Source organism: Temnothorax nylanderi, unplaced genomic scaffold (genome assembly GCF_030848795.1).
Source record: "Temnothorax nylanderi isolate EJ_2023f unplaced genomic scaffold, tnyl_v1.0 TNYL_tig0059_pilon, whole genome shotgun sequence".
Classification (NCBI taxonomy): Eukaryota; Metazoa; Arthropoda; class Insecta; order Hymenoptera; family Formicidae; genus Temnothorax; species Temnothorax nylanderi.
Window position 1 is genome coordinate 409656 of NW_027249121.1, and position 24375 is coordinate 434030.

Below are 24375 nucleotides of genomic sequence, written 5' to 3' on the forward strand. Positions count from 1 at the left end.
GATAAATCAATTTATTACCATCTAATACCTGTAAATCTAGTTTTATGTGTTCTTTAACAACGCGATAATGAGAAACGTGCTGCACGCGCTCGTAGTTCCGATCGCTAATTGAAGCTAATTGAGTTTCTTCCTAGAAAACGTCTGGAATAACGCGTATGTCTGAAGAACAGACGTTACAAGAAGCTGAAAACGGAAGATAATCGTCCGGTAACTTTTCGAAAATGCGATTTTAACGCGACTTGGAAAATACTTCGGCAACATTTCTAATTCCATAAAACCCGTGTCAGACCGCGGATTGGGATTGAGATTGGATTGAAATTGAATTAATTAGTATAGAGAAAACTGATCTCAAGTTTAGTGAACTTTGCATTGATTGGTCAGGTTTCAATACAATCTCAATTCGTAGTCTGTTACGGGCTTTAGAGCTCATCGGAATGTGTGTTTCCCTTGTTACAACCGCAAGCAATTCTATATTTCTCTCTCTCTCTCTCTCTCCCTCTCTCTCTCGCCTTCTGATCCGGCGTCGCTTTCGTATCGCAACACGCAACACGCATCGCGCGCGCGTATTACGCAGAAGTCCCTCATTGTGTCTTTAATCTCTTTCTCTCTTTTTCTGTCTCTCTCTCTCTTTCTCTCGTTTTCTCTCCCACCAGATTTGATGATTCCAGCTCCCCGCATACTTGGACTTTCCGTCGAATCGGCTTCGGGTATCATCAGCTGCGCGTGATACATGTCGCCGGGCAGTCGGGAACTTCGGTCGACCGTCATCGTTCTCATCCGCGGGCTTTCATGTTCAGTGCGGCTGTTTTGTACTCGCGATCGCGTGTCAGATGGTATTTTCAACCGCGAGTTCTCGCGGTCTTCTCACGGGTGTATAGTGTATACACTCAAAAGTGGGGAACGCGCGTCTCATCTCTCGCGTTCGCCTGCCCACGGAGCGCCGCGAATAAACAAGAGGACGTGCCGCGAAGAGGAGGCATATCGTCTCGGTGTGAAGACTACTGAAGACACGCGATGGGAGAGCTGAGAGATCGGAGGTCGAGTCTTCGGGTCGTATTGACGTTTTCCTCGGGATCGGAGTAGCGGAAGAAGCGAGCCACCCCCACCCCTTTCGCGAATTAAGTGGTTTACATTTGAGAATTTTTGAAGCGATATTCAAGCGACGGAATTGATCGAAGAATATATTTCGAAGCTTCAGACCGATGTGACTGATCTTTAATGACGGTAAATAGCTTCGGCGGATTACGTGTGAGATTCAGTGATGCGAGCGGTCCGGCATTCCGGTTCTACAAAAAGGCATTCCTCGCGAGTCGCGTCGGCAAAAAGTTTTCAAGGTCGGAGAGCGAAAGTGCGCGCTTCCACGGTTCCACCGACCACATTTCGGCATTTTCGGCGCCACGACGCGTGCTCCGAACGACGCGAGAGATCGCATTGTCGATCCTAATCGTCTCGCGAAAATTATAAAGTGGTGAAAAATCCGTACTCTTTTGCATAACAATAAATTTCTCGATAATTAGTTCGGCTTTTATACAATGAAGAAAAATATATCCTTTTGAAATCGTTTGAGAAACGTATTTATCTCGCCTATGATAGCTATCGTGTGGATGTATTATATATCTATAGATATATAAACGTTATTGTTATTTCGAACGTCCTTCCTAAATGTACTTCATTAACGTGCTGTAAAAGGTTTCTCAATTCTGAAAATAAAGCGACGACTTCTCGTTAAATTAAGCGGTTTCACTGTATTTAATTATTTACTGTAAATTACACGTGACGTTTAGAATACAGACGGCTAAGATCACGCGTGTTGATTCAACAAAATATAGCTCGACGCGATAGCTACTTGCTGTATCGTGTAGCGCGATTTCCGTGCCGGTTGTTCTTCGTGCGATAACAGTGACCGCGTTAAACAAATCATGCGAGTGCGATGACGGAAAATCTCTTTTCGGGAAATTCAGTTAAAAGGAGGGTTCTATTCTGAGGGATCGCGAAGTGGAGCGAAAGTCAATCATGGATCTTCGTTGGCTCGTTTTCTCTCTCATCATAGCTCTCGTAGATAGCTACGAATACGTCAGTGCTGCTAACAAGTGTAAGTAAGACGAGAATCGCGATAATGCTATGAAATTATTCTATTACCACAACGAGCTCTTTAAGATATGCAGAGCGAATAATATAATTTTTTCGAGATATAACCGTTCAAGTAAAATGATCCGTTGACAATAAGTGAATATTGAAATTATATGATAAAAAAGTTTGTGTCATCGGAGAAAAAGATGGTCCTCTGTTTCTCGGTTAAACCGCAAACTGTATAATTAATTGCAACACACAAGTCGGGAAATTGTAAGATACGTATATGCGTGCTTGCGTAAGTGCATGTGTGTATTTTGCGGTTATAATCATTTTTGCACGCTTCTTGCCGAATCTTTTCCCCCGAAAACGGTTTCGTAGAATTGCAAATAGTTCTTCTATATCAATAAAATTATAATTTTAGCCAATATCGTTATAATTAAGAACACAGTAATAAATTGTACAGAATACATTAATAAATTGTTATTTTTCATGAAGTTTGACTGATTTATTTTCGAGCGTGTGAGACAGATAAATAATACGTAATTAACATAGCGGAACGGGGAGTAGCCCCGAACAATTGAAATTTAAGTATACCACGTATCCATGGCCATTGTTTAAACATTCTAATATACCCTTCTGCGTATCTCGGCATATGCAGAATGTTTAAACAATGGCCATAGATACGCGGTATACTTGAATTTCAATAATGTCCGGGGCTACCTCCCGTTCCCCTAAAATACGTATACTTAAAAGTATCAGTGAAATATTTCTCATCCATATTAGAAAACCGTTCCATGAAAACCGTGTGCCAAATTGTCAGTGTGCCAAAAATCACACAAATTGTGATGTTTTAGGGACACTGTGCTTGGTCGACAGTGTACATACTGCGCAAAGAATTCTTTCACTCTGCCCGAAACTCGCGACGAGTCCGATAGAATGTGTCATAGAAACTGATAGGCAAGTATGACGCAAACATAATAGAATTTTTCTAATGATGGACGTTTCTTTCAATTTAATGCTTATAAGTTTAGTTTTTTTCCCCTCGAAAAAGTCACACCTCTGTCCTTTCTTTCTAGAGAACGATCGTTTTTCAAATAAGCTAAAAAATTATACTTCATAACAGTACATAATAATAATGTGTTATATAACATGAGTTATTTAAAAACCAGTTCTTTGTTTTTGAAGAATTCGATGGAGATATGGCTTTTTCAGGGAGACCGATTCGGTCGCGAAACTTGCCAATCGATCAATTTTTCCGAATGCAAATATATTGAAGAATATATTTGTTATAAGAAAGTAATTCTCTCTCTGATTTATAGATTTGGCTGTTTACGTCGAGTAACCAGTGGTGATGTCGATATCACTGTGCTGGAGCCAGAAGAACTCGTAGCGATAAGAAACTACAAACTATACAATGTACTAGTCACGAATGAATTAAGACTCTTCCCAGACGGTAATTCATTAAAATAAAAGCGAGGAACACATAAAATGTCTCACCTTTGCCGAATTAAATTTCGATTAATTTCTGAACGAATTTGAATTATAATTAATTAATTAATCAAGGAATATATATTCTCTCGAATTCGAATCATAATAATTAATTAATTAAGGAATATATATCCTCTCTGCTCACTTGGAAATTAATTATTACGCAATTACTACTCGAAACTAATAATTATTGTGCAAATTACTACTAATTTCGAATTTTTTTAGTAAAAATTAATCGATTTGATGCTAAAAAGTCTATTAAAGTTATGTTTATTTCAAATGAGACGTTTTTTTTCCAGATGATTATCGTTTTGAAGTAGTGGCCATAGCGCACAAAAATGTGCGACGCATATGGGATGTTAAAGGCAAGCGATTGTGTCATCCCGGATTAGACACCATCGACGATTGGACTACAATTTTCTCGACGGTTGGTGAGCTTTTTTTTGTATCAGTGTGCTCGTTAGAATCATCCTTATCCCTCGATCTCTCGTTTTTCAGTACTTCGAGAATCTGATAATTAGAAAAGAGTGCAACGCGAACATGACGCTGTTCGAGGACAGAATACACGCTCTGTCCAACTTCTTCGAAACGGCTTGCATCGCTGGCCCGTGGTCGGCAGACACAGTATTTGATTATCAATTGAGTATGTATTCAATTGCAAGCATATGCGAGTGTTAACATTGCATCGTATAGATGCGTGTATATATATATACGTGTATATTTCATGATTTATTTATAATCGCGATTTATACGGCATGTATAATGCATGAAACTCTCCATTTCTTCGTACAGCGTCGAATAAGCGCCGTCGTGCTGGAAATCAGAAATTTTTATTGTCGTTTGCAGAATCGAAGTATAGGAATCTCTGCGCCGCTTGCGAGAAACCGGCCAGTTGTTACAACACCGATAAGTACTACGGACGGGAAGGTGCCCTGTTGTGTCTCACCGATGGCATGGGCGACGTCGCCTGGGTCAGATTAGGCGACGCCCGCGTACACTTCAAGGTAATTGACAAGTCAACCTACGGTCAATTTCATCACGATATCTTTAAGGCAATTCGAACGAAGAACTCAGGAAGAACCATTCTCGTTCTAATGTCCACTTCTATCGATGCGGATTAACTTTAATCTCACAATCAGTTTAACTTATTTTTTATCTTTTCCTAATTCTTAAAACTAGAAAAGGTAGAAAAAGTAAGTTGAACCGAAAAAAAAATTAATAGCACTGGTAGAAATGGACATAAATCGATTTAAAAGACTATAATTAAAACGGATTGCGACGCGACTCGCGGTACTAACGTCTACCGATGTTGATACAGGCTCAGATGATCGACACACAAGATTACAAGTTTCTATGCCCGGACGGCACCACGAGATCGCTCGACGATAAACCCTGCGTGTGGATATCGAAACCGTGGCCGGTTGTCGTAGCAAGACCGTAAGCGCTTTGCGCCGCTCCTCCGTGAAGTCACCTCATAATACCGGATTGTGTAAAATTGAAAGATTGAAAAATTTTTTCTTTTCGCTAGAACGCATGCCGAGAATATCGCCCGCATGATGAACTCGATGATGAACAGGACGTACAATTGGGAATCGAACGTCTTGCAGCTGATGGAGAACTATTACATCACCTCGACTGACGTGAGGGATCTGCAAACGCCCGACGATTACTTACATCGATGTAATGTATATACAGCACGGCTATTTATCTTTGACTTCTCGCAATAAGGCACTAACAAGTGATCTGTTAAAAATATGCTTTTTACTAATCATCACTGAACGATCATAGTAATTGTCAATTTCACGAGCTCTCTCCCACTGGATAACGTCTATCATAACAAAGATGTAATTTTTTAAATACAGTTTCTTGAACTATATGAACATTTTAATATATGCAATTTGTTAATCTAATTATTAATTTAACGGTTGTTAATTATATAATTTGATAAAGTTCAGTGGAATCGATAGAGAAAAGTTTTCTACAAAGAAAGCATCTAGAAGTATTTAGAACAATGATGTGATAGATAACGTCTCATGTCCTAACAATTAACGTGAATGTTCTGGTTGAAGATCCAAACTTCCTGAGCGCCAACGTTCGAATGGGATGTCAGCCGTCAAGAGACGTACGTTGGTGTCTGGTATCCAATCTCGAGAAGCGTAAGTGCAGCTGGCTAAGAGACGCTTCCATCATCTACGGCGTGGAGCCGTTGATCTCTTGCCTCCAGGAAGATAGCAGAGAGGCATGCGTGGAGGCTGTACGGAAGGGAAAGATGGACATCTTCTTGGCGCGGCCCGAAGAGCTTCTCGAGGACAGAATGTAAGCGAAGAGCAGATCAAACGCGGCGAATAACAGTTGAGAACATTTTCTCGGAGACATTTCTCAAATCGTTTCTCTCTCGCAGGATGGGTTTGAAGCCTATTATCCACGCGATGGCGAGCAGCCGGCAAGAATTGAACAGGATCGCGGCGGTTGTCAAGAGGAATTCCAGATTCAGAGTTATGAAGGATCTCAAAGGTGCCAGGGCGGCCTTCACGGGCTACAGAAGCGTCGGTGCGATTATATAAAAGATATAATTTCGTATTTCGCAGTTTCAGTAGAATCATTTTTAATCCATTTCGCCGTTGCGATCACTTGATCCCAGGTTGGAACGCTTTTGTCACGCTAATGAGGAACGAATCTGACGAAGACTGGGACTGCTCGGACGCGCAGGCCATTTCGAAATTCTTCCGAGATAGCTGTGTCCTCGGTTGGAACAGCAAAGATAATCACAACGACCTCCCGGCTAATTTACACTCGTTATGCAAGGAAGGTAAGACGCGGAGGACACATACAGTCGCGATTAAGTGCGCGGGCGATTAAATGAGCTGTAATTATAAAGATACACGATGCAAAACGTATATGTAGTAGATCGTTTAAATTTTTACTTGCTATAGGAACAATGCGCAGAAGAAATATACAAATATAAAACGCGATACAATCGCGAGGAAAACGAGTAATTAAATCTGCGATCTTTTCGCAGTTGCGGCACATGCGGGCGACGATTTAAGTGCCTTTAACTACCTGGCTTCCGATATCGTCGACGTTGCCTTCGTCAATCTGAAGATCATAGAAAACAAAACGGAAGCTGGTGAGTTGCGCCGATTGATCTAACTGTATCTTCTCCGTATCATATTACTACCTAATTACCTTCTGATGTCGCAGGTGATTTTTATTACGAGAAGATTGATAGTATAAACCGCTTGCCTAAGTACAGAGTATTAGGCCCGACCTTGGCGGAAGCTATAAAAAGAGTCCCATATTTGCTCGCTTGGACACCTCTCGGCTCGGTATAAATCTTTTCTTTTCAGAAAAGTTTAGTGATTTAGCTAATGATTAGCTTAGATGTGCAAATATGAATTGTACGTAACGTGGACTTTCTTGCCTTGGCAGATAATAGCGCACGAGAATATCACGGATCTGAGACGTCAGGAAATCTATACGATGCTGCTCGAAATGGACAAGATATTTGGAAGGAAGTTCAACGGACAGGCACCCACGTTCTTGTTATATGGGCCGTACGAAGATAATCACGGTGTTATCTTTCCCGTAAGTTGAATACAGAGCATTTTATCACAAAAACAAATTTATGTAGCTCAATCTAGGCAATCCAGCGAGATAAAGTCAAAGTGCAGACATCGTCGTAAGAAAAATCGATAGAGTTGGTCGAAATTTATTTGTTAAAGTTTGCTCTGCGTGAATATAATAGAAAGAAAGAAGAAAAGTTATATTATATGCTTCGGGTATTAAAAATAGAAATAAATTGGAGCGTAAAAGATATGTCAAAGATATTGTCAGTTGAGTTCGTCGCAGCTCTGGTCGACAGCAGTTCTTCGGTGAATCGCGGCATTTCGCCTAATTGGAATCTTCGCACATGCAGTCTGACGGTCGTTCGAGGACATCGATCTTCTCCGAGAACTTCTCATTCCTCGTGCATCCGTAATACACGTAGCCCTTGTCGCAATACGCCCATGGAAAATGCGCGCCCTTGAAGGACACTGACGGTATCCCCTCACTGGTTAACGCGATCACGCCCACGTCAGATTCCGGCGGAGATGCTCCTCCGGTTTCTTCCTCGAAGTCCCTCAATATCTCGGCGACCGCATTGTCGATCGACGTCACCTTTCGCCGCAGCCGCCGTAAGATACGTCGGGCTGGCGCGTGTTTGTATATGGCTTTGTCGCAACCCGAGACGGATACGGAACCGCTCTTATCAACGTAAATACCGCAACCGATCGCCGTGCCGGTCGCGCTCACGATTCCGTGCAGCTTCCCCGGTTCCCCGGCCGTCGAGGTTCCGCTGGCGAGACGCTTCTTTCGGTCAAACGCCACTGCTCCGACCGCGCCGAGCTAATGTAATTTTTTTTTTTAAGTATTACGCACACAAATGTCCGTGCGGTAGTTGTAATATAAGAATACTTTAATTACGTGAAACATCCAGAGCAAAAATATATTAGGTCCATAAAGAAAGGAAAAAGAGAAAAAGAGATCGAGAGATTCGGATTTTACACTTAAGACTCTCTTCTATCTTTTTATCTCTTATCCATAAATTATAGGCTTATGTCCATTTCTATGTAAATTAACTTTAATCTCGGTTTAACTTATAGTTTATCTGTTTTTAATTCGTAAAACTAAAAAAAGATAAAAAGTAAGTTGCCAAGATTAAGGTACATTGATAGAAATGGATATTAGGCGAACAAGAATAGATAAGAATAGATAAGTCAATGTATAAAATTTCACATTGGATATACGGGTTTATATTTAAGATTTGAATTCAGGAAATCTTTGAAATTTAAAAAAAGCCTAAAAAATTCGGTATTTATTATATTTTTGCCGGAATATTTCACGTATATTAATTCGCCATCGCGAATTCGACGAACTCATCCAACCTGTATAAAATCAGGTTTGACCTCCAGGAACTCGTCTAATCTAGCGACCTCGAAGATAGCGCCTTCTTCCTTGTCTCCGTATCTTTCGATCACACACTCCGGTATGCATTCCTTTTTACCAGATGGTTTGTCCCCGTCTTGTAGAAGCTCTTGCGTCTTTCCTGTATCTTGCGCTTCTTCATCAGTATCGCGATTAAAATCTTTAAAAAAGCTCGGTTTTTTTCCCGTTTTCTATCCTTTACCGTTAATCTCTTCTTCGTGCAATGACGTCTTCGAGTCGGACGTAACGATTAACTGGCCGGGTGACAAAGTGGGAACACCTGACTCCAAGGCGAATTTTTGCGCTCCAGCTTCGACTATCAGCACAAGTCCCGCTTGCTGCAGGACTATTTTGGCTGCAAGAATATCAAGCGCTTATGAGCAGGTCGTTAGACAGATAAATATATAATTTCTGCAACAGAAGCGTTTTACTGAAAAAGGCATGGACCTAATGTTATGGGATGCGCTATATTGCGAACGGCACCCACGCAACCCGCGCGAAGACCATTTGTCATTATCGCAGCGTCCATCACAACCTCCCCGTTGGCGTCCAAGGAACCTCCGTATCCGCAATTAAAATACTTCTTACTCTCCATGTGACAAATCGCACGCTCGACCGCGTCCAGCGAGCAGCGTCCTTTAATTAGGTCGCGATACGCCGCTACTGCGGCATTTTTCACCTGCATCCATTTATTAAACATCAATCTCATCATGAAAGAATGATATTTTATCGTTACCTGGTAGAAAATTGGAACGTTTTTCAGAAAAACTCAGACAAAATAATAATGAAGTATTTCAGATTTTTCCCCGCCAATATATCTTTGTAGAAATCTGATGAATAAATATGAGAAAACTTTTTCTGACTTTCCTGAATATGATGTAATTTCAAAGTATTCAAAAACTCAAATAATACTAGAGCAATGAACTGTCTTAGGCAGCCACATTTCTTGCATTCTGGTAAAATGGATTTTCCAGATTGTTTAATGTGAATAAAAAACAATTTAACCTCGTCGAGCATAAATTTCCGTGCATATCGAGGAATTCTCCCGGCACCTCCGTGAACAACGACGACCGGATCCACCGGCTTTTTCTTCTTTCTCCTGATCCGCGTCTCGGCGCTGATTCTGGCCAAGATCTCACTAATCCAAGCGCAATAGTCGCACATTACATTAGTGACACTTATTTTAGCATTTTCAGGATTTTCGTTGCCTCTTAACATTTTTCTTCGCAAAAATGTCCTCAAGCGTCTGTTGAACGACAGCCCGCAAGTACCGGCGAATTTTGCTCTAATTGGGATTGCGCAGAAGTGTACTTTTTTTTACGCATATGTCATTTGCGTGTAAAAAACCGCGACGATGTTATTTTATTTTCGACAGGAAGATATGCAATATTAATGTATAGTAAGCGTTGTGTAGACACGATTGCGTTTGAATACGATAATAAATGTGAGTTTTGTTATCGCAGGATGGCACACGCTATTTAGAGCTACACGGTCAACAGATATTAAAGGGACGCAATTACGACCAAATCGTGGAAGAGTTCGTGAAGCAAGAATCTTGCAGTGCTGCTGATGCATGGATTTCTCGTTTCCCAAAATCTCTTCTTCTATGCATGATTATAGTCTTCATTCTAGACCGATTATTGAACTGCTGACGATGGATGGATAGACTATGCTCTCTATGAAAGTACAACGTAATACAAGACAGTTCGTTATTGGTGATGCAATAATTTTGTATAAAAGAATAAGTTTTTTTTTCTTTTAGACAGAGTTTCACTTTCGATAAAAACAAATTTGGATATTGCAAAATTAACAACAATCAAGTTATATAATTTTCAATGATACATATCAAAGGATACTTCAATAATGATTATGATATATAAATATAAAAATTCTTATAAGAAAAGCATATTTGACAATTTTGATATATGCTTTAAATATTTGTCTAAGTTATTATTAATAATAACTTACGCAAATAATTTTTAAAATATTTGTAAAATATATTCACATGTATTGTATATTATTTTATTTTTGTATACATATACATATATAATATACGTATATATGCACGATGTTATACATATATATGCATACATTATACAAATATATGTGTATACATATGTACATGTAATATACATACATATACGTACATATTATTTATATATTACATATATATTATTTATATATATGTACCTCTTTCAACACTTCAATAATTTTGTTAGATTTCTTTGAATAGGATATCTAATTTCTTTTATTTGTATAATTGTTCATATTGTGAGTGATTATGTAGAGATAATTTTAAAATTATCTAAGCTCGATGACGGGAAACACAAACAATTGTTTAATAATAATAGATCTCAAAAACAAAATTATTATTGAAGTTGTTGAACAATTACGAACGAGTATTGGAGTAGAATGATGTCAAACAATAAATTATTGAACAAAAAAGCTTTTTTATGAAAACTTTTTTCTACATTTATTTTTAAGATACAATTATATCATCTCAGTTGTATCATCAATAATAAACCTACATCAAAAAGCGCGATATCAAATCGGCTAGGCTATGTATAAAATTCTATGTATATTTCGATTGTATAATCTTATCATTTGTCCTTATTTATATGATGTTTTATACGATACACTATGTAAATGTATGTACGAGACTCGTATAAATAATATTACGAATACTATTTTCATCTATATCTAATGGTACTTATTTTCCCTGGACGGAATACTGTGATACGTATATTATATTATAGAAAGATACGAATAAGTGCGAAAAAGTCTCATTCGTTATACATACGGCGCGCTTGTAAAATATATAAAATCATAACAGTTTAATCGCACTTCATTGCACATTAGAAACATTCAATGTTATTCAAAGTTATCAAAGATGACTATCACTACACGTTGCTTTGCAAATCTTATAAATTACAAATTCGGGATCACGTGAAATAATTGAAATTGTATATACCTTGTCAATTAAAAATTTTAAATTGTGTTTAAGTATTACTTTCTATGACTAGTATCTCACTTATCTATTGCAATAATTGCAAGTGCACGTATACATTGGAAGTATAAAACCTGTGAATCTTTCTATATTCAATTCCTTGATATAGCAATTCTAGAGAAACTATTAGTGCTTATATGATTCCCTCCTTGCTGATGCCATATCTATTTTCGGTTATGATACCGAAACGTATCGCGAAAATACGTTCAATTCTTGTAAAAATTCCTCTTTCTTTGAATAGTAGAAATCTTTTTTCAGTTTGTGTACTTCCACATTACCAGATTCCATACCAAGAGCCTACAAAATATATTTAAAAATGTATAATGTATAAAAATCTCCATCGAGAGTCCTGAGATCATGTTTAGCTTTTTAAACTTACCAGGTATTGATTTGTCATATCTTGATCTATTATGCAAGGAGACAGCTGCATGCTGCTTATCTTTCCCCATTTTTGCATAGATGATGTATATATAGGACAAATATCACTCTGACTCAAATCCCACACGTGAATTCTGTTAAATTTATAAATTTATATTACATATGGATATTTTTTGTAATTACATCTTGTTTATTCATTTGCAATTTTATTCGTTCCGTGAGAAGTTCTTACCGAGAATCATTATCCAGAGCATATATAGTCAACGGTTTCGTTTTCGACCATTGCAAAGCTTTAATCTCGTCCGTGTACTGTTCACTTTTCAGTTGTACGATCGGTCTCTCCACATTTAAGTAATGAAGTCGAATCGTTCCATCGTCACAGCCGACCTAATAAACATAAAAATCGATAGGAATAAAATAAGGTTTTGAAGGTAAGCTGCGAAGACAGTCTTACCCAGAAAAAGGATTGACCAAAAGGACAAACATCGATGCAAGTTGAAGTACCGCATTCACCTGTAATAGTTAATTGAAATAAGTCTGACGTCACCGTGATGCACGTTTAATGCATACATCGAGATGATAAGACTATTTCCACTCACTTATCTCGGTTGGTTTATATGTTAATGGGTTAGTTCTGTTACCAATATAAGTAGCATGCAAGACATCAGTACTGTTAGTCGCGATATAAATGTTATTTGTATTTGCACTGTCCACATGCATATCGACGAATGTGTTCATTCTAAAAGAACATCGAACAGTTAAGGGAATTTCAGCCATATATATCCTTTCAAAAAAATTAATCTCAAATCTATTATAAGTATTTACATTTCTGGGTCTTTCCTCGTCAGAAACGTTTTCTGATTCTTTATGAGTCTTATGTCGCCCCAATGAGAGAGTCCCAGATCGTCGATATTTATACCCATGTTATGCACAATACTCCATATTATGAGACAACCATCCTCGTCTAAACTACATATCTATCAAATTCAGTTTAAAGATAAGCATGGATTAGTAGGATTACTAAATTTTAACAGGCCAATGTCAATATCGTAATAGTGGCAACCTGGATGGGGACGAACTTGTTGCTCCTTTCTTTAACAGAGGCAGTCTCGATCTTAGACAGCACGCGTATCGCAACAACTTGCGACGTGTGCGCATCTAGCTCCGCCGTTGTCGTGTAAGTAGGCGTTCTGATCACCCAATCTAACTCGTTAGCCTTATCCGTAATCTTCTGATGCCACATCTCGTCCTCTTTAAGGTCCCAGAGACTCAGCGACCTAGGTTCAATATTTTATTTTTAGATTAGTACAAGAACAGCGAAAGCTTTGAAGACTCAAGTCGCATACCCATCCTCGAGTCCGGCGAACACCGTGTTGCAATTCGTTAAGTGAAAGCAACAGGCGGTAATGGGGCATTGCGAGTAGAATAATTTCTTCGGCATCGAAGGTTCGGAAATATTCCACACGCATCCGATACAACAGTCGGTGACATAATCTTGTTTGCTTATGGTTTCTAACTCCTGTTTAATATAAGAAATTAATTAATTACAATTCACTTCGAACCACATTAAATGGCATAACAGCTACGTACCTCTTCCACTGGAGCGTGTATAGTAAGCAGAACTTTATTTAAGACATTCGAATAATGTATTATCTTAACTGGTCTGGAAGCTAAGAACGTTACTGTATCTACAGAGAGCTTCACGAAACCATCGCTGAACGATAATTCGTCTACGTCGTTTTGAAAAACGGTGCCACCGTGTTCTCTTTCTTCCAGCAACGACAATACAACCGCGCCCGCGCGATTAAGAAAATCGTTTAACCGCAATACGTCGTACGACGGACGTGACGAAAAGTTTATATCGTCCGTTTCGTCCAAATCATTTCCCACGCCAATTTGTTCCTGCGAATTTTCAGAAAGTTCAGAATTATATTTATATTTAATTCTATTCTACAGTCAACGGCGTAAACTATTACCATTTTAAATAAGTTTATATCTTGCTTGTCACGCAAGTTTTTTCTACAAGTTATGGGAAACTGTGTCCATTTGTTCTTACAAGGCACCTCGTCCGTTTGTATCTCAACGTCCATGTTGTCGTCGCCGGTTTGGGTAAACACCTGTAAAATGTAGTGTACAATAAACAATTGATCACTCTACAATTTGCCGTAGTGTGTTACGTACTTGTTGCGTATTTAATTTCCCGTAATTTCTTATAAATTCATCATAAGGTATGGGGCTGCACTCCAATACCGACCATTCCATAAAGTCCAGCTTTATCATTTCCAACAATTCTTCACCTCTGGTACGAGGCTTCTGCGAAAGACAAACACGTTTTGGGTGTTAAATATATAACAATATACGTAATATTATAATATTATAATATTTAAATATTATAATACATTCTTTAAAAAATTGATTACCTCTTCACGTTGATTCTCTTTTGGTTTATGAAAATTGACAAACGGTACTTGCGACAGCGGCGGAGATCTGGTAAAGTCCCCAGAACGGCTGTCCTCGAAACCCTCATCGGTGGACGATGGCAGAGATTTATTCTCCGCCGGTCTGTCATCGCTGCTCCAAATAAATGTGAACACGTTAAATTATCCACGTATTTTATTTTATTGTTTTTAAAACGAAACGTTTTTAGAGAAAAGCATGCAAAGTAAAAGCGTAACAATCACATGTGACAAGAAACAAGTACAAGTAACAATAAATCTGCAAATGAATATCTCTCCATTTATTCGTCCTGATATTTGATCTTAGTTATCACAAACCTAAATGTTTTGCCAACTGGCTCTCTTAATTCGGGTAACGGTGGTGTGTTGGATTGCGTTAAGAGCGCAGATTCTACTCGCGCTGCCCGTTTTCTCGCTTCTGCGAGATCGTAATGTCCCGAATCGAGCATACGTTCCTCTTCGACCTTCGCGTGTTCCGTGCTCCTCTGCAAGAATTGTTTTCATAAAACTATGCGTCTCAACACGTGGAATAAGCATAGAATAATACCTTCTCTCGGATTTTCAATTCGATAGGTTCTAAGTGGGAATTATTTCCACTGCTGTCTGATTTTTCGCTGATCGAGGGAGTATCGCTGTCAGTGCACTCTTGAAAGTCTGACTCGTAATCCTGAAAGACAACACAGGGTATTATAATCACACACATATGCATGTCTCTTTATTTAAAGTTTCCTTTCTTTCATTTCTTTCTCACCTCAAAATCGTCTTCATAATCATAGTCCGCCTCATTCGAGTCCGCTTGCGTATGAGAACGACTGTCCGACGTTTTCTTCTGCTCTACTTTTTCCACGACATTCGGTCTCCTTACGGCGCTGTGCAGCATCCTTACTTCGCTTGGACTCAGCGTTCTGGATTTCCTACGTTCTCTGGACGACATTCGTGGCTTAGTTCGGTCGGGTGCGGGAGAAGCTTGCGATTTCTCCTTATCCCTCGACGATCGATGTACAGTCTTCTCGTTAGATTTAACATTAAGCTTGCTCGCAGTCGATCTTGGCACGTATATCGTACTCTGACCTCTCTTCTCTGAATATCCCGCTTGCTCTCTGGACTTTCTCTTTTTGACCGTACTGTCGTCGCTCGATTTAAGAGCATTTTCGGATCTCGTCTTAGAGGTTGTACTCTTCTGCGTTATCAAATGACTGGACGAAGTATTGCGCGGACTAGATTTCGACGTCGAGGATACTTGCTTGACAGTCCTAACTTGAGAAGAACTGACGGACGGCTTGCTAGTACTTCTAGTCGATTGTGTCCTCGTTGAAGTATTCTGTGTTAATTTGGACACTCTGTCTCCGTCTCCTCTGTGCTCGGTTTGAGACTTCCTCAGTAAATTAGAATCTGATTTTTTCGATGTTTCTGCATTGCCTTCGTTGCTGGACGACGTTTTCGGTTTCGACCGCACTCGCGTTTTGACTTCATCTTTAGGTCCAATTTTTTTAGTTGCTCCCTAAGGAGAAATAAATTATTATAATAATGTGATATAAAATTTATACATACTTAACAAAGTTTAAGTTAAGATAAATAATAATACTCTAACACACTCTGTCAGAATATAGTTTCGTGAAATATAATTTACGCTCACAATAAACATTTAATATATTTAACTAAAATAAATTGAAATAAATATAAAATAATAAAGTGATAAAATAAATCAAATTGATTAACGCAATGTTTTAAGAAGAATTTTTATTTTGGTCATTGTTATATGTATTTATATTACTTCCATTTTCTTAGAGGGTGAAACAAATTGTAATGCAAACGACGTTTAGAGTTTCTAGAGCCAGTTTCTTACGTCATCGAAGCTCATGAATAAAACATGTCTAAATTAAGGCATGTCTTTTGTATAATTAATATAAAAGGATGCGCATAAAGAGATCTTTTTTATAATGACAATGAATTAAAGGGAATCAATACTATCTCTTTCTCTATACACCATTATCATAACGTTCTTTACGTAGCTTCGCGAGAAATGTCAATAGTTTCGAGGTTGACCTGAGTGAAGTAGAGCCTTTGTAAAATATGTCAAATTTGCGTGTTAATTAATACAGACAGAACGGAATGAAGAGAGTACATTTCCGCGATCGAAAATGTAACGCGCGACACGGCGATCGAGCTAACGCGTAAAAAATTATCGAGACACTCACTTTATTGGACATTATGCCGCTAATTGATCGGCGTTGACAGTTGCAGACGATCCTAGGGCAACCATGATGTAAACTGATGCGACAGCAACGAATTGAGCGAATTTTTTTGCAACCCCCAACTGGAATACGTTTTATACCAATGAACGATAGAGGCGATTTCTATTTTATCCTGGCAGATCGTTTTCCCTCGCTGCGCGCTTAAAGATTTCCCTTTTACCGAACGTGATAAATTACAGAATAAACATAAAAATAGTTGCGCAGTTCATCTTTTCTCTTCTTCTCTCCAACGTGAAAGGAAAAAGAGGAAAGATAAACTGCGCAAGAATTTCAGCTAAAAAGAACCCAAGGCCTCTCGTTTGCTTCTCTCGCGACTTTTTGCGCTTTCATTTTTCTCCCTTCTCGTCATTAGCTCAATTGTTGCAGATTGTTCATTATTTGCAGATGTATAGAAAATGAATGAGAGACGAAACAAAATACTATTCTTCCACGATCACGCCGCCGTTAACCTAAATTTTGGTCCTCCTGCAATTTTTACGATTAAATAAGCTGTTTCCCCGATTTATGACGATTACGTATCTTTTACTGCTTTGCCATGGCTGGAGATCGGAGACTTCGTCGTCCAAGAGGCGTGGGCGTGCACCGACATCGCGCTGCGTTCGATCGTGCATACAGGTCAAGCCCACGCGCCAATCTCGACACGAAAATATTAGATTGATCAAAAAGAGCTCGTTCGTTTCTTTCCTACGAGGAAACAGCGAGCTAAGCGACAGATCGTGCAACAATTTACACCGCGGTATTGGACGGCTGTAAAATAAAATGTGACGCATAGAGTCGCAGGGCAACAAATATTGTTCATTGCCATTCATTGCCTTAATTTACGTCCTTTCCAATTAGGTCAGCTGTGCCGACGCGATATGACGAGGAGCGTTTCCCCCGGCAAGACATCGAAAAGTCAACGGTGTTCGATTTGGTGTACAAGTATCTGGGCAGATGCGCCGACAAGAACATGAAGTCGAGGCAGCGAAACTGCGCGTGTAGCAAATTCAATAAGCGACACGCGAGGAAGAAGGACATTCACGGGCATGACGTAGCGGCGATTCGTACGAGTCTCGAGGGAGGAATCTTCGCTGACGATGGCGAGCGGTCTCGATCGCGCGCGGATAAAAATGTGCTCTCGAAGAGGGCGTCTAGAAGCTCGTCGAGGGAAGGTGTCGCCGATTACGCGAAAGCCGTCCGCGATGGTATACAAAATTAATTCGCTTAAAATGCACAGAGATCGAATGTGGCTCGATGTACGAAAGAGCACATCACTGTTAAATTCGCCGTGTTAACTCAATTTAAGTCGTTTTTAACTATTCCTATAGGTCGCCACTGCTTCTATTAAGAAAAAAAGAATATGTTAATTTAACATTAAATGCAATTTAAATTAATATTAAAATAATGTTGATTTAACTAAACCAATGGAGTTAAAATAATACTGTTTTGCATTAGAATAATAAATTTCGACACACATGATACTTGAAAGTAATAAAATGTGTAAAAACAAAATTTAACTCAAGGTATTGGTTTAAGTGCCATCCTTTAATATTTAACAGTGATAGATTCGTCAAAATCTAATCTTCTGGAATGTTTGAGAAGAAGATAAAAATGTAGAAGCAAATGAAACATAGGTTGATTAACACGCTATTGATTTCCTTTTGCTCAGGACGAAAACGCGCGAAATGTTACGTACGGAAAGCGCTTTTGTACGGAGTGCAATCCGGATTGTTATATCCGACCGATCGACGAAGGAACATGCTGCGCGTCTCGCGAGAGCTGGGACCATTCTTGTCAAGAAAAGATGCGAGAGAAGACGACGAAGATCCATCGAGTATCGCGACCAGCGATACTGAGTATTCTGTGCGAGATCGATAGACTTGATTCGTAATAAATTTAATCGTTGAAAGCATAATATAACATGTTTTGTAATATTTACAATGTTAATTTTTTATTTTATACTTAAATTAATTATTAAATATAAATAATAAAATAATTAAAATGTCTAATGATAAAACCGGCAATAGGCAAGATATTATACTTTTATTTCTATTAATTTTGACTCAAAATTTAACATGCACGTATTTTATTTAACTCGTAAATGGCAACAAATTGTTGTTAAAACGTATAATTCTTATATCGGACAAGGAAATTGGACATAAAACTTTTTATTTCAAATTTAATATCTGTAAAAATTTAAAACAGCAAAATCTTAGAATTATTAATTCTATTTTGAATTCACATTAATTTTGTTCCCATGCCGCATGGAATTTAATTGTCGAGTTAAAGAAACAAAATTTATTTCTTCTTAAGTTTTTAAAAATATATTTGTACAGAATTATCGCCCTCTTCGTCGTTCGCATTCTTGACGACACCGCCGGATCCACCTTTTCAGCTCTCGTTCGCGTGCCGTAGTTCTCCTGCGGGGATCTCGCGCCCTTATTTCTTCGTACGCACTATCTTCCTCCATGTCTTCATCTTGTTCTTCCACCCTTTCTTTTTCATCCTCCTCGTCCTCTTCGTCTTCCTCGACATCATTGCGACGACGTCCGTTTCGCTGGTTTCTAACGACGACGCGAGGACGATCGACAGGTCGGATCCTCGGATATTCATCTTGCGTTACAGCTCCGGCGTCACAAGTGCAATCCATATCCTCCTCCGTCGTGGTCTCATCATCTTTCTCATCCGCGTCACCCACTGTTCGATCTTCCACCCGCATTCTCTTCGCGTTTCTGGCTGGCAAAGGAGTCTCCACTAATCTTCGGGAAGGCCCAGGGATCGGTTCCGCGTAATCGTCACGTTGCTCCATCCCGATTGCGTCGCGTCGTCGACGATCGTCTCGAATATCCGAGACATCGGCATTAAACTCCCTTTCGCGACGGTCCGCGTCATCCCTTTCGTCGGCCGGTATTCTGGTCGAATGAAAAATCGGTTCCGAATCCTCAAGACGATCGACAATGGGAGTCCTGAGTGACTCCACGTGGGGCGATCTCGGATCTTGGCGAAGACTTCTGGCAAATCGCGCGCAGTTGCATACGCCGTTTCTCTGATCATCGACGCCTCTTCGTCTTCTCGACGCGTCGTCTATCATGCGATTTTTGCAATCCCAGGAACAGCCATTCCGCTTTATCGAGCTAGCAACGGGTCCGACCAAATGATACTCGTTGCTCAGTAATTCCATGACAAATCTGTTGGAACGCCGCGTGACTGTCGTTAATTTATAGTAAACAGCGAAAGATCTTTTTAAGAAAATTAAATAGGAAAAAAAAACACTCCGAGACGCGCGGCAAGAAACCCGTATTTGTCAATTTGTTACAAAGCTGTTATTCCTAAAACTAAGGAAGCGCGTTGTTTATTAAGCACGGTTAAATATTAAATTTAACAATTTTGAATATTATGCGCACGGTACAACACCATACGAGTCTGCTGTACGTAATTAGTATCAAAATATCGGTCGATAGATGCATATAGCCTGGGAACAAGATAAGTCGCGCAATACTACAGCGATTGCCTTGAACAAAGCACGATTGCGAGAGAAAGAGAGAAATATCGTTATTTATTAAACGATCTAGGACTAAAATAGCATTCTCTCAAACAGTACATACATTCTTTCGATGTGTGTTATAAAACACAACGTTGTGCGTGTTACGTACGTGTTAATTTAGTATAAAATAATAAAAGTAACAAAAATCAAAAGAAAAGTAAATTATCTAGAATCTAGATAGCCGACGTTATTTGCCAGCGTATTTGATATTGACATTATTTTGACGTTATTTGTCATTTTGACGTCGAAATGACGACACATAACGTCAGCTTGTTACCCGGGTGGTACACGAGAATTGTATATGAGTGCTTTTGCGCGTGAAAAACGCGTTTTATCCGATCTGGTCTGATCTTCGACGAAGGGACAACTAACCCTTGAGAACAGACCTGTCTCAGCGCGGTCCGCACCTGAGCGTAAAGGTCGCCGTCGTGGCGATAATGCGACCGGATGTAGTCGGCGATCTCCTCGGCGGTGGACGTGGACGGCTGGTCCACGTCGCGCTGCAGCGAGCGCATCGCCTCCATCACGCGCAGCGAGAATCTCGACGAGTTCTCCACGCCGCATCTGCATTGGGGTGTCTGTGGCGATAGAGATTTTCTGTTTCTTGGATCTTGGGTCTCCTGAAATTCGTTGAAATCGAGTATACAATTTAATTGTCACGATTAACGTAATTTAAGTTAGCGTCGCCAAAAATTGTGACGGCATCGTTAAGCTACTTCTAATATTTTTTAATGCACTGGCTCATGTATGATAAAATTATATATTTTACTAATAATATCCAAAAGATAGAGATTTAACAAACTTTGTGATAGAATTTTTTTTCGTTGGCTGACGCTTTAAAAAAGATCAATTAATATAATTGCAGTTACGTGAATAAAAAGAGATACTCTTTGTGCGTATCTTACTTCTTTAGGCGTATCATCTAATTTCTCGCAGCCTGCCGGACAAGTTTCAGTTTGCGTTGCATCGAAATCGTTTTCCTGATCTTCATCAAGAATTTCATCGACTATCGCATTGACCTTTTTTTCCGTTTGTCTAGCATTCATCTCATCGTCGATTTAATTTATTCGAAAGGTTAGTGGAGAATGTCATTGAGACACGCGTACGTACATGTCTGAAAATCGTTCTGGACGAGCGTTTCAAATTTCTTAAAGTAATCTCGGCAGCAGCCTGAAGTTTTAGAAGAGAAAGACCTTCCGAAGGAAATCGTTTGCGCAAACATCTGAAATAAAATATATCATGAAAATATATCATCATCTTTCCTTAATATGCGATTGTAACACACATTATTAAAGTCTACTATGTATACGTATAATATAATATAATATAATTATGCATTTAACAACATTTGGATTTATAAACTGCGCATATTAAAATTTATTTTTAGATTACTACACTTATTATTTTGTTTATGTTGTTAGATCTCCCAGGTACACTTTTACCTGTTCATATCTCAGGCAAACATTAGTACTTTTATCTTTTTTTGTTTAATCAAAACGCAAAAGTCTGCTTAAGCGAACTACATTCTGTTTCATTTTGGAACCATTAATAGGAGAAAAGTTATAAAGACTTGAAGCAAAGAAGAATTTTTATATAGCCAGAAAAATCATGTTTCTGCTTGGGTCTCTCAAACCCAAAGGTAACGTAGAGTTAAGGATTTCATGCCAATCGAGACCGATGATTCCGCGTGTAGCCCGTGTGTAGCTCGTGCATTAATTTCGAAGGATTTCAATAAAGCGAATCGTTCCCCGCGAGGACTCCCGTATCGATTCGCAATCGGAATAACGCCGCGAGAAGGTGCTACGGTCAAGGGGCGTAAATAGATATGTAGAGAGAAAAAAGTAGGAGGAGCCGGTCGACCTGGCGTGGGTGGCCGGGGCGAGCGCATACGTGAAATATTAATAGAGCGCCCGCAGTCGGCGAACGTGACTGCGCTGCACACGCGGAAGTGCTTTTGCACGTCGTCGGTATACGCGATATGCCGCTCGGCTTCCTCGGCTAAGAGATACTAGGTACTCACACTGTGTACAAATTGCCGATATAAAATTGCCGTTCCGCGAAAGACACGAACGCAATAGACGATAGGTACGTCGCCGTCGGTGCGATAGATCCGATAATAATAAAATTATACACGCCATCGCTGTTTCTTCATAATAACAACGCAATCTCACCCCCGTCCTCCGTCCTCCGTCCTCCGATCCGACGCACTACCCTCCGGATCTCGTCCTTATAGGGTTATAGAGAATCGAAAGAACAGGAGGTAACGCGAAAATAAAAAGAGATAACGTTTTATCATCATATGCTATTACAAATTCCAACAAGGAGTTGTGTTTTAAAAACCGCAACAAAAAATTGGCGCGCAGTTTACTTGAGTTTGGGAAAACTATACAAAATTCACACAATATTATTTTTATTACGCCAATCCAGACCGTAAATGGTGTTTTTCTCTCTAATTGATTGTCTGCCATAACGGTCCTGTTTCACTTATTATTGTCTATTACAAATCAAATATTATCTAGCTTTTATGATTTCTTGATCTCACAGAGATCATCGTGATTCCGTAAAATGGAGACTAGGAAGAAAATAAATCAGGAAGAATTTTCTGCTTCCGATCTGTCTAGAGAAAGCTGACTTGTATATTCATTCTGCAATTATATCTGATTCAATTGTAACACGATATTATATAAAACCCGTGCAGATATTTGATAATATTTGTATCATGAGAAAATTTACAAATGGTACCCCTTGATTTCCCTTGCAATAATGGTTATTAGTGCCTCGGGAAATGGCTCGCGGTAAAAATAAGATTACGCGGGCGGAGCGCGCAGGCAGGTGAATCAGGAGAAGAGGTGAGAGACTCGCGGCGAATCGGGCTCGGGCAGGCACCACGCTCCACTTTTTCCTCGTTCGGGGGGGACGACGCCGGCGGTGGTGTGAGCGATTCCGCTTGTTGTTTCACGCCGTTTCCGATAAGAACGTAGCCGGGCCCGCCAAGAATTACCTGGACGAGTGCGCGGCAGGATAAGAATACCGCCGGTGCCGGCGCGGTAAGCCGCAATTTGCCGACGGCCTGGGAACCGAAGGGCTGTAGATGGCCTGGCGTGCTCCAACGGGGGCAAATAGTCTAAATGATTCAGCCAGCCCCCCCGTTGCCCCTCTCCTATAGGTGCAGCTTGAAGCACGTCTCGTTCGCTCGAGAAACCAACGATCTCTTCTCAATCGTGATCTATTGATCGCGGATACTGTCATTCGGAGAATTATATCTTTTCTCGAAATGTCGCGGGGTCCAGCTTCTATCTAGACCTGAAATTCGGATAAGTCGTTTCTTTCTTCGGCAAGTAACACCGCTTGCCACGTTGGAACGCGGGCATTGAAGTCTACTTGCGCGAATCGATCCTCGCGTTAACTCAATGCCGATATTCCGATTGAAATTGCAACTAATAAAACGGTCCTTTTTCTTTGCGAAAGAGAGACGGAAGAAATATCAGAATATTTTTTTGTCTCATATCGTAATTATTTTCTATATACTCTTAATCGCTTATATTTTGTAATCTTGAAATGATTAGATTGATAACTTATAAGCCTCTTATCTGTCCATTTCTATCAATATGTAAATAAATTTTAATCTCGATTTAACTTACTTTTCATCTTTTTCTAATTATTAGAACTAGAAAAGAATAAAAAGTAAGTTAAACCGAGATCAAAGTTAATCTACATTGGGGGAAATGGACATTAGATAAACGAATGATCTTTTCGCGAAACTTTCGATCCAATAACGTTTCGAGAAATTAAACACCGAATTATAAAGGAGTTAAGCGAACCGTACCGTGGGTACCTACTTTGATGAATTTTTCCTTCGAAACACTAATTAGTTAAGTCCTGATAACGATTCTGCGGTTCTGAGTGGGCGCGGAGCGAGCGCGAGATTATAAATACCCGCGCCAGAGCCGCAAAAGTATAAGAAAAGTTTAATCAGGACTTGGAGAAAGAGGAGGGAGGGCCAGAAGAGCGGGAAAGAAGGAAGGAAGGGGGGAGCGTCCTCGTGACGACTTGATGAGATAACTTTGCCCAAGTTGTGAAACAATGGGCGTCACGATACGTGACTTCGTGCGAGGGTGAAAGGAGAATCCGTGCTCCCTGCAGGTGCAGGATAGGGGAGGGAGAGGGGGAGAGGGGGAGAGGGATGACGGCGGAACGAGACTAAGGGGCCAGACACGCGACCACCTTGGA

General features: G+C 39.7%; 4 protein-coding genes across 6 annotated transcripts; 1 reads left to right on the forward strand and 3 right to left on the reverse strand.

Moving 5' to 3' along the window:
- The first annotated feature begins 696 nt into the window (after positions 1 to 696).
- Tsf3 (Transferrin 3) lies at positions 697 to 11223 on the forward strand. 2 transcript variants are annotated; one of them, XM_071707507.1, is made up of 16 exons: positions 697 to 1224; positions 1962 to 2092; positions 2928 to 3030; positions 3393 to 3526; positions 3861 to 3988; positions 4060 to 4204; positions 4408 to 4565; positions 4880 to 4998; positions 5090 to 5241; positions 5631 to 5877; positions 5963 to 6111; positions 6203 to 6370; positions 6581 to 6688; positions 6763 to 6887; positions 6991 to 7146; positions 9990 to 11223. In XM_071707507.1, the coding sequence occupies exons 2-16, from the start codon at positions 2014 to 2016 to the stop codon at positions 10176 to 10178; spliced, it is 2160 nt and encodes a 719-aa protein (XP_071563608.1). In that variant the 5' UTR covers positions 697 to 1224; positions 1962 to 2013; the 3' UTR covers positions 10179 to 11223. The 2 variants fall into 2 exon arrangements, with proteins under 2 accessions (XP_071563608.1, XP_071563607.1); XM_071707506.1 differs by having other exon boundaries at positions 697 to 2092.
- Positions 8439 to 9804, reverse strand: LOC139773224 (isoaspartyl peptidase/L-asparaginase). The gene is made up of 3 exons (XM_071707508.1): positions 9532 to 9804; positions 8974 to 9205; positions 8439 to 8881 (listed from the first exon to the last, which is right to left on the reverse strand). Exons 1-3 carry the CDS (start codon positions 9742 to 9744, stop codon positions 8718 to 8720), a joined length of 609 nt encoding a protein of 202 aa, XP_071563609.1. The 5' UTR covers positions 9745 to 9804; the 3' UTR covers positions 8439 to 8717.
- LOC139773222 (cytoplasmic dynein 2 intermediate chain 1) lies at positions 10974 to 16666 on the reverse strand. The gene is made up of 16 exons (XM_071707505.1): positions 16566 to 16666; positions 15119 to 15868; positions 14915 to 15034; positions 14686 to 14852; positions 14332 to 14482; positions 14093 to 14224; positions 13888 to 14028; positions 13502 to 13813; positions 13258 to 13430; positions 12975 to 13188; positions 12737 to 12888; positions 12511 to 12650; positions 12366 to 12424; positions 12144 to 12298; positions 11913 to 12045; positions 10974 to 11830 (listed from the first exon to the last, which is right to left on the reverse strand). The coding sequence occupies exons 1-16, from the start codon at positions 16575 to 16577 to the stop codon at positions 11708 to 11710; spliced, it is 2934 nt and encodes a 977-aa protein (XP_071563606.1). The 5' UTR covers positions 16578 to 16666; the 3' UTR covers positions 10974 to 11707.
- A 2212-nt stretch (positions 16667 to 18878) lies between these two features.
- On the reverse strand, positions 18879 to 20752 carry LOC139773282 (uncharacterized). Of its 2 annotated transcripts, none has more exons than XM_071707629.1 (2): positions 20518 to 20752; positions 18879 to 19789 (listed from the first exon to the last, which is right to left on the reverse strand). In XM_071707629.1, the coding sequence occupies exons 1-2, from the start codon at positions 20667 to 20669 to the stop codon at positions 18940 to 18942; spliced, it is 1002 nt and encodes a 333-aa protein (XP_071563730.1). In that variant the 5' UTR covers positions 20670 to 20752; the 3' UTR covers positions 18879 to 18939. The 2 variants fall into 2 exon arrangements, with proteins under 2 accessions (XP_071563730.1, XP_071563731.1); XM_071707630.1 differs by having other exon boundaries at positions 20532 to 20664.
- Positions 20753 to 24375: the final 3623 nt, after the last annotated feature.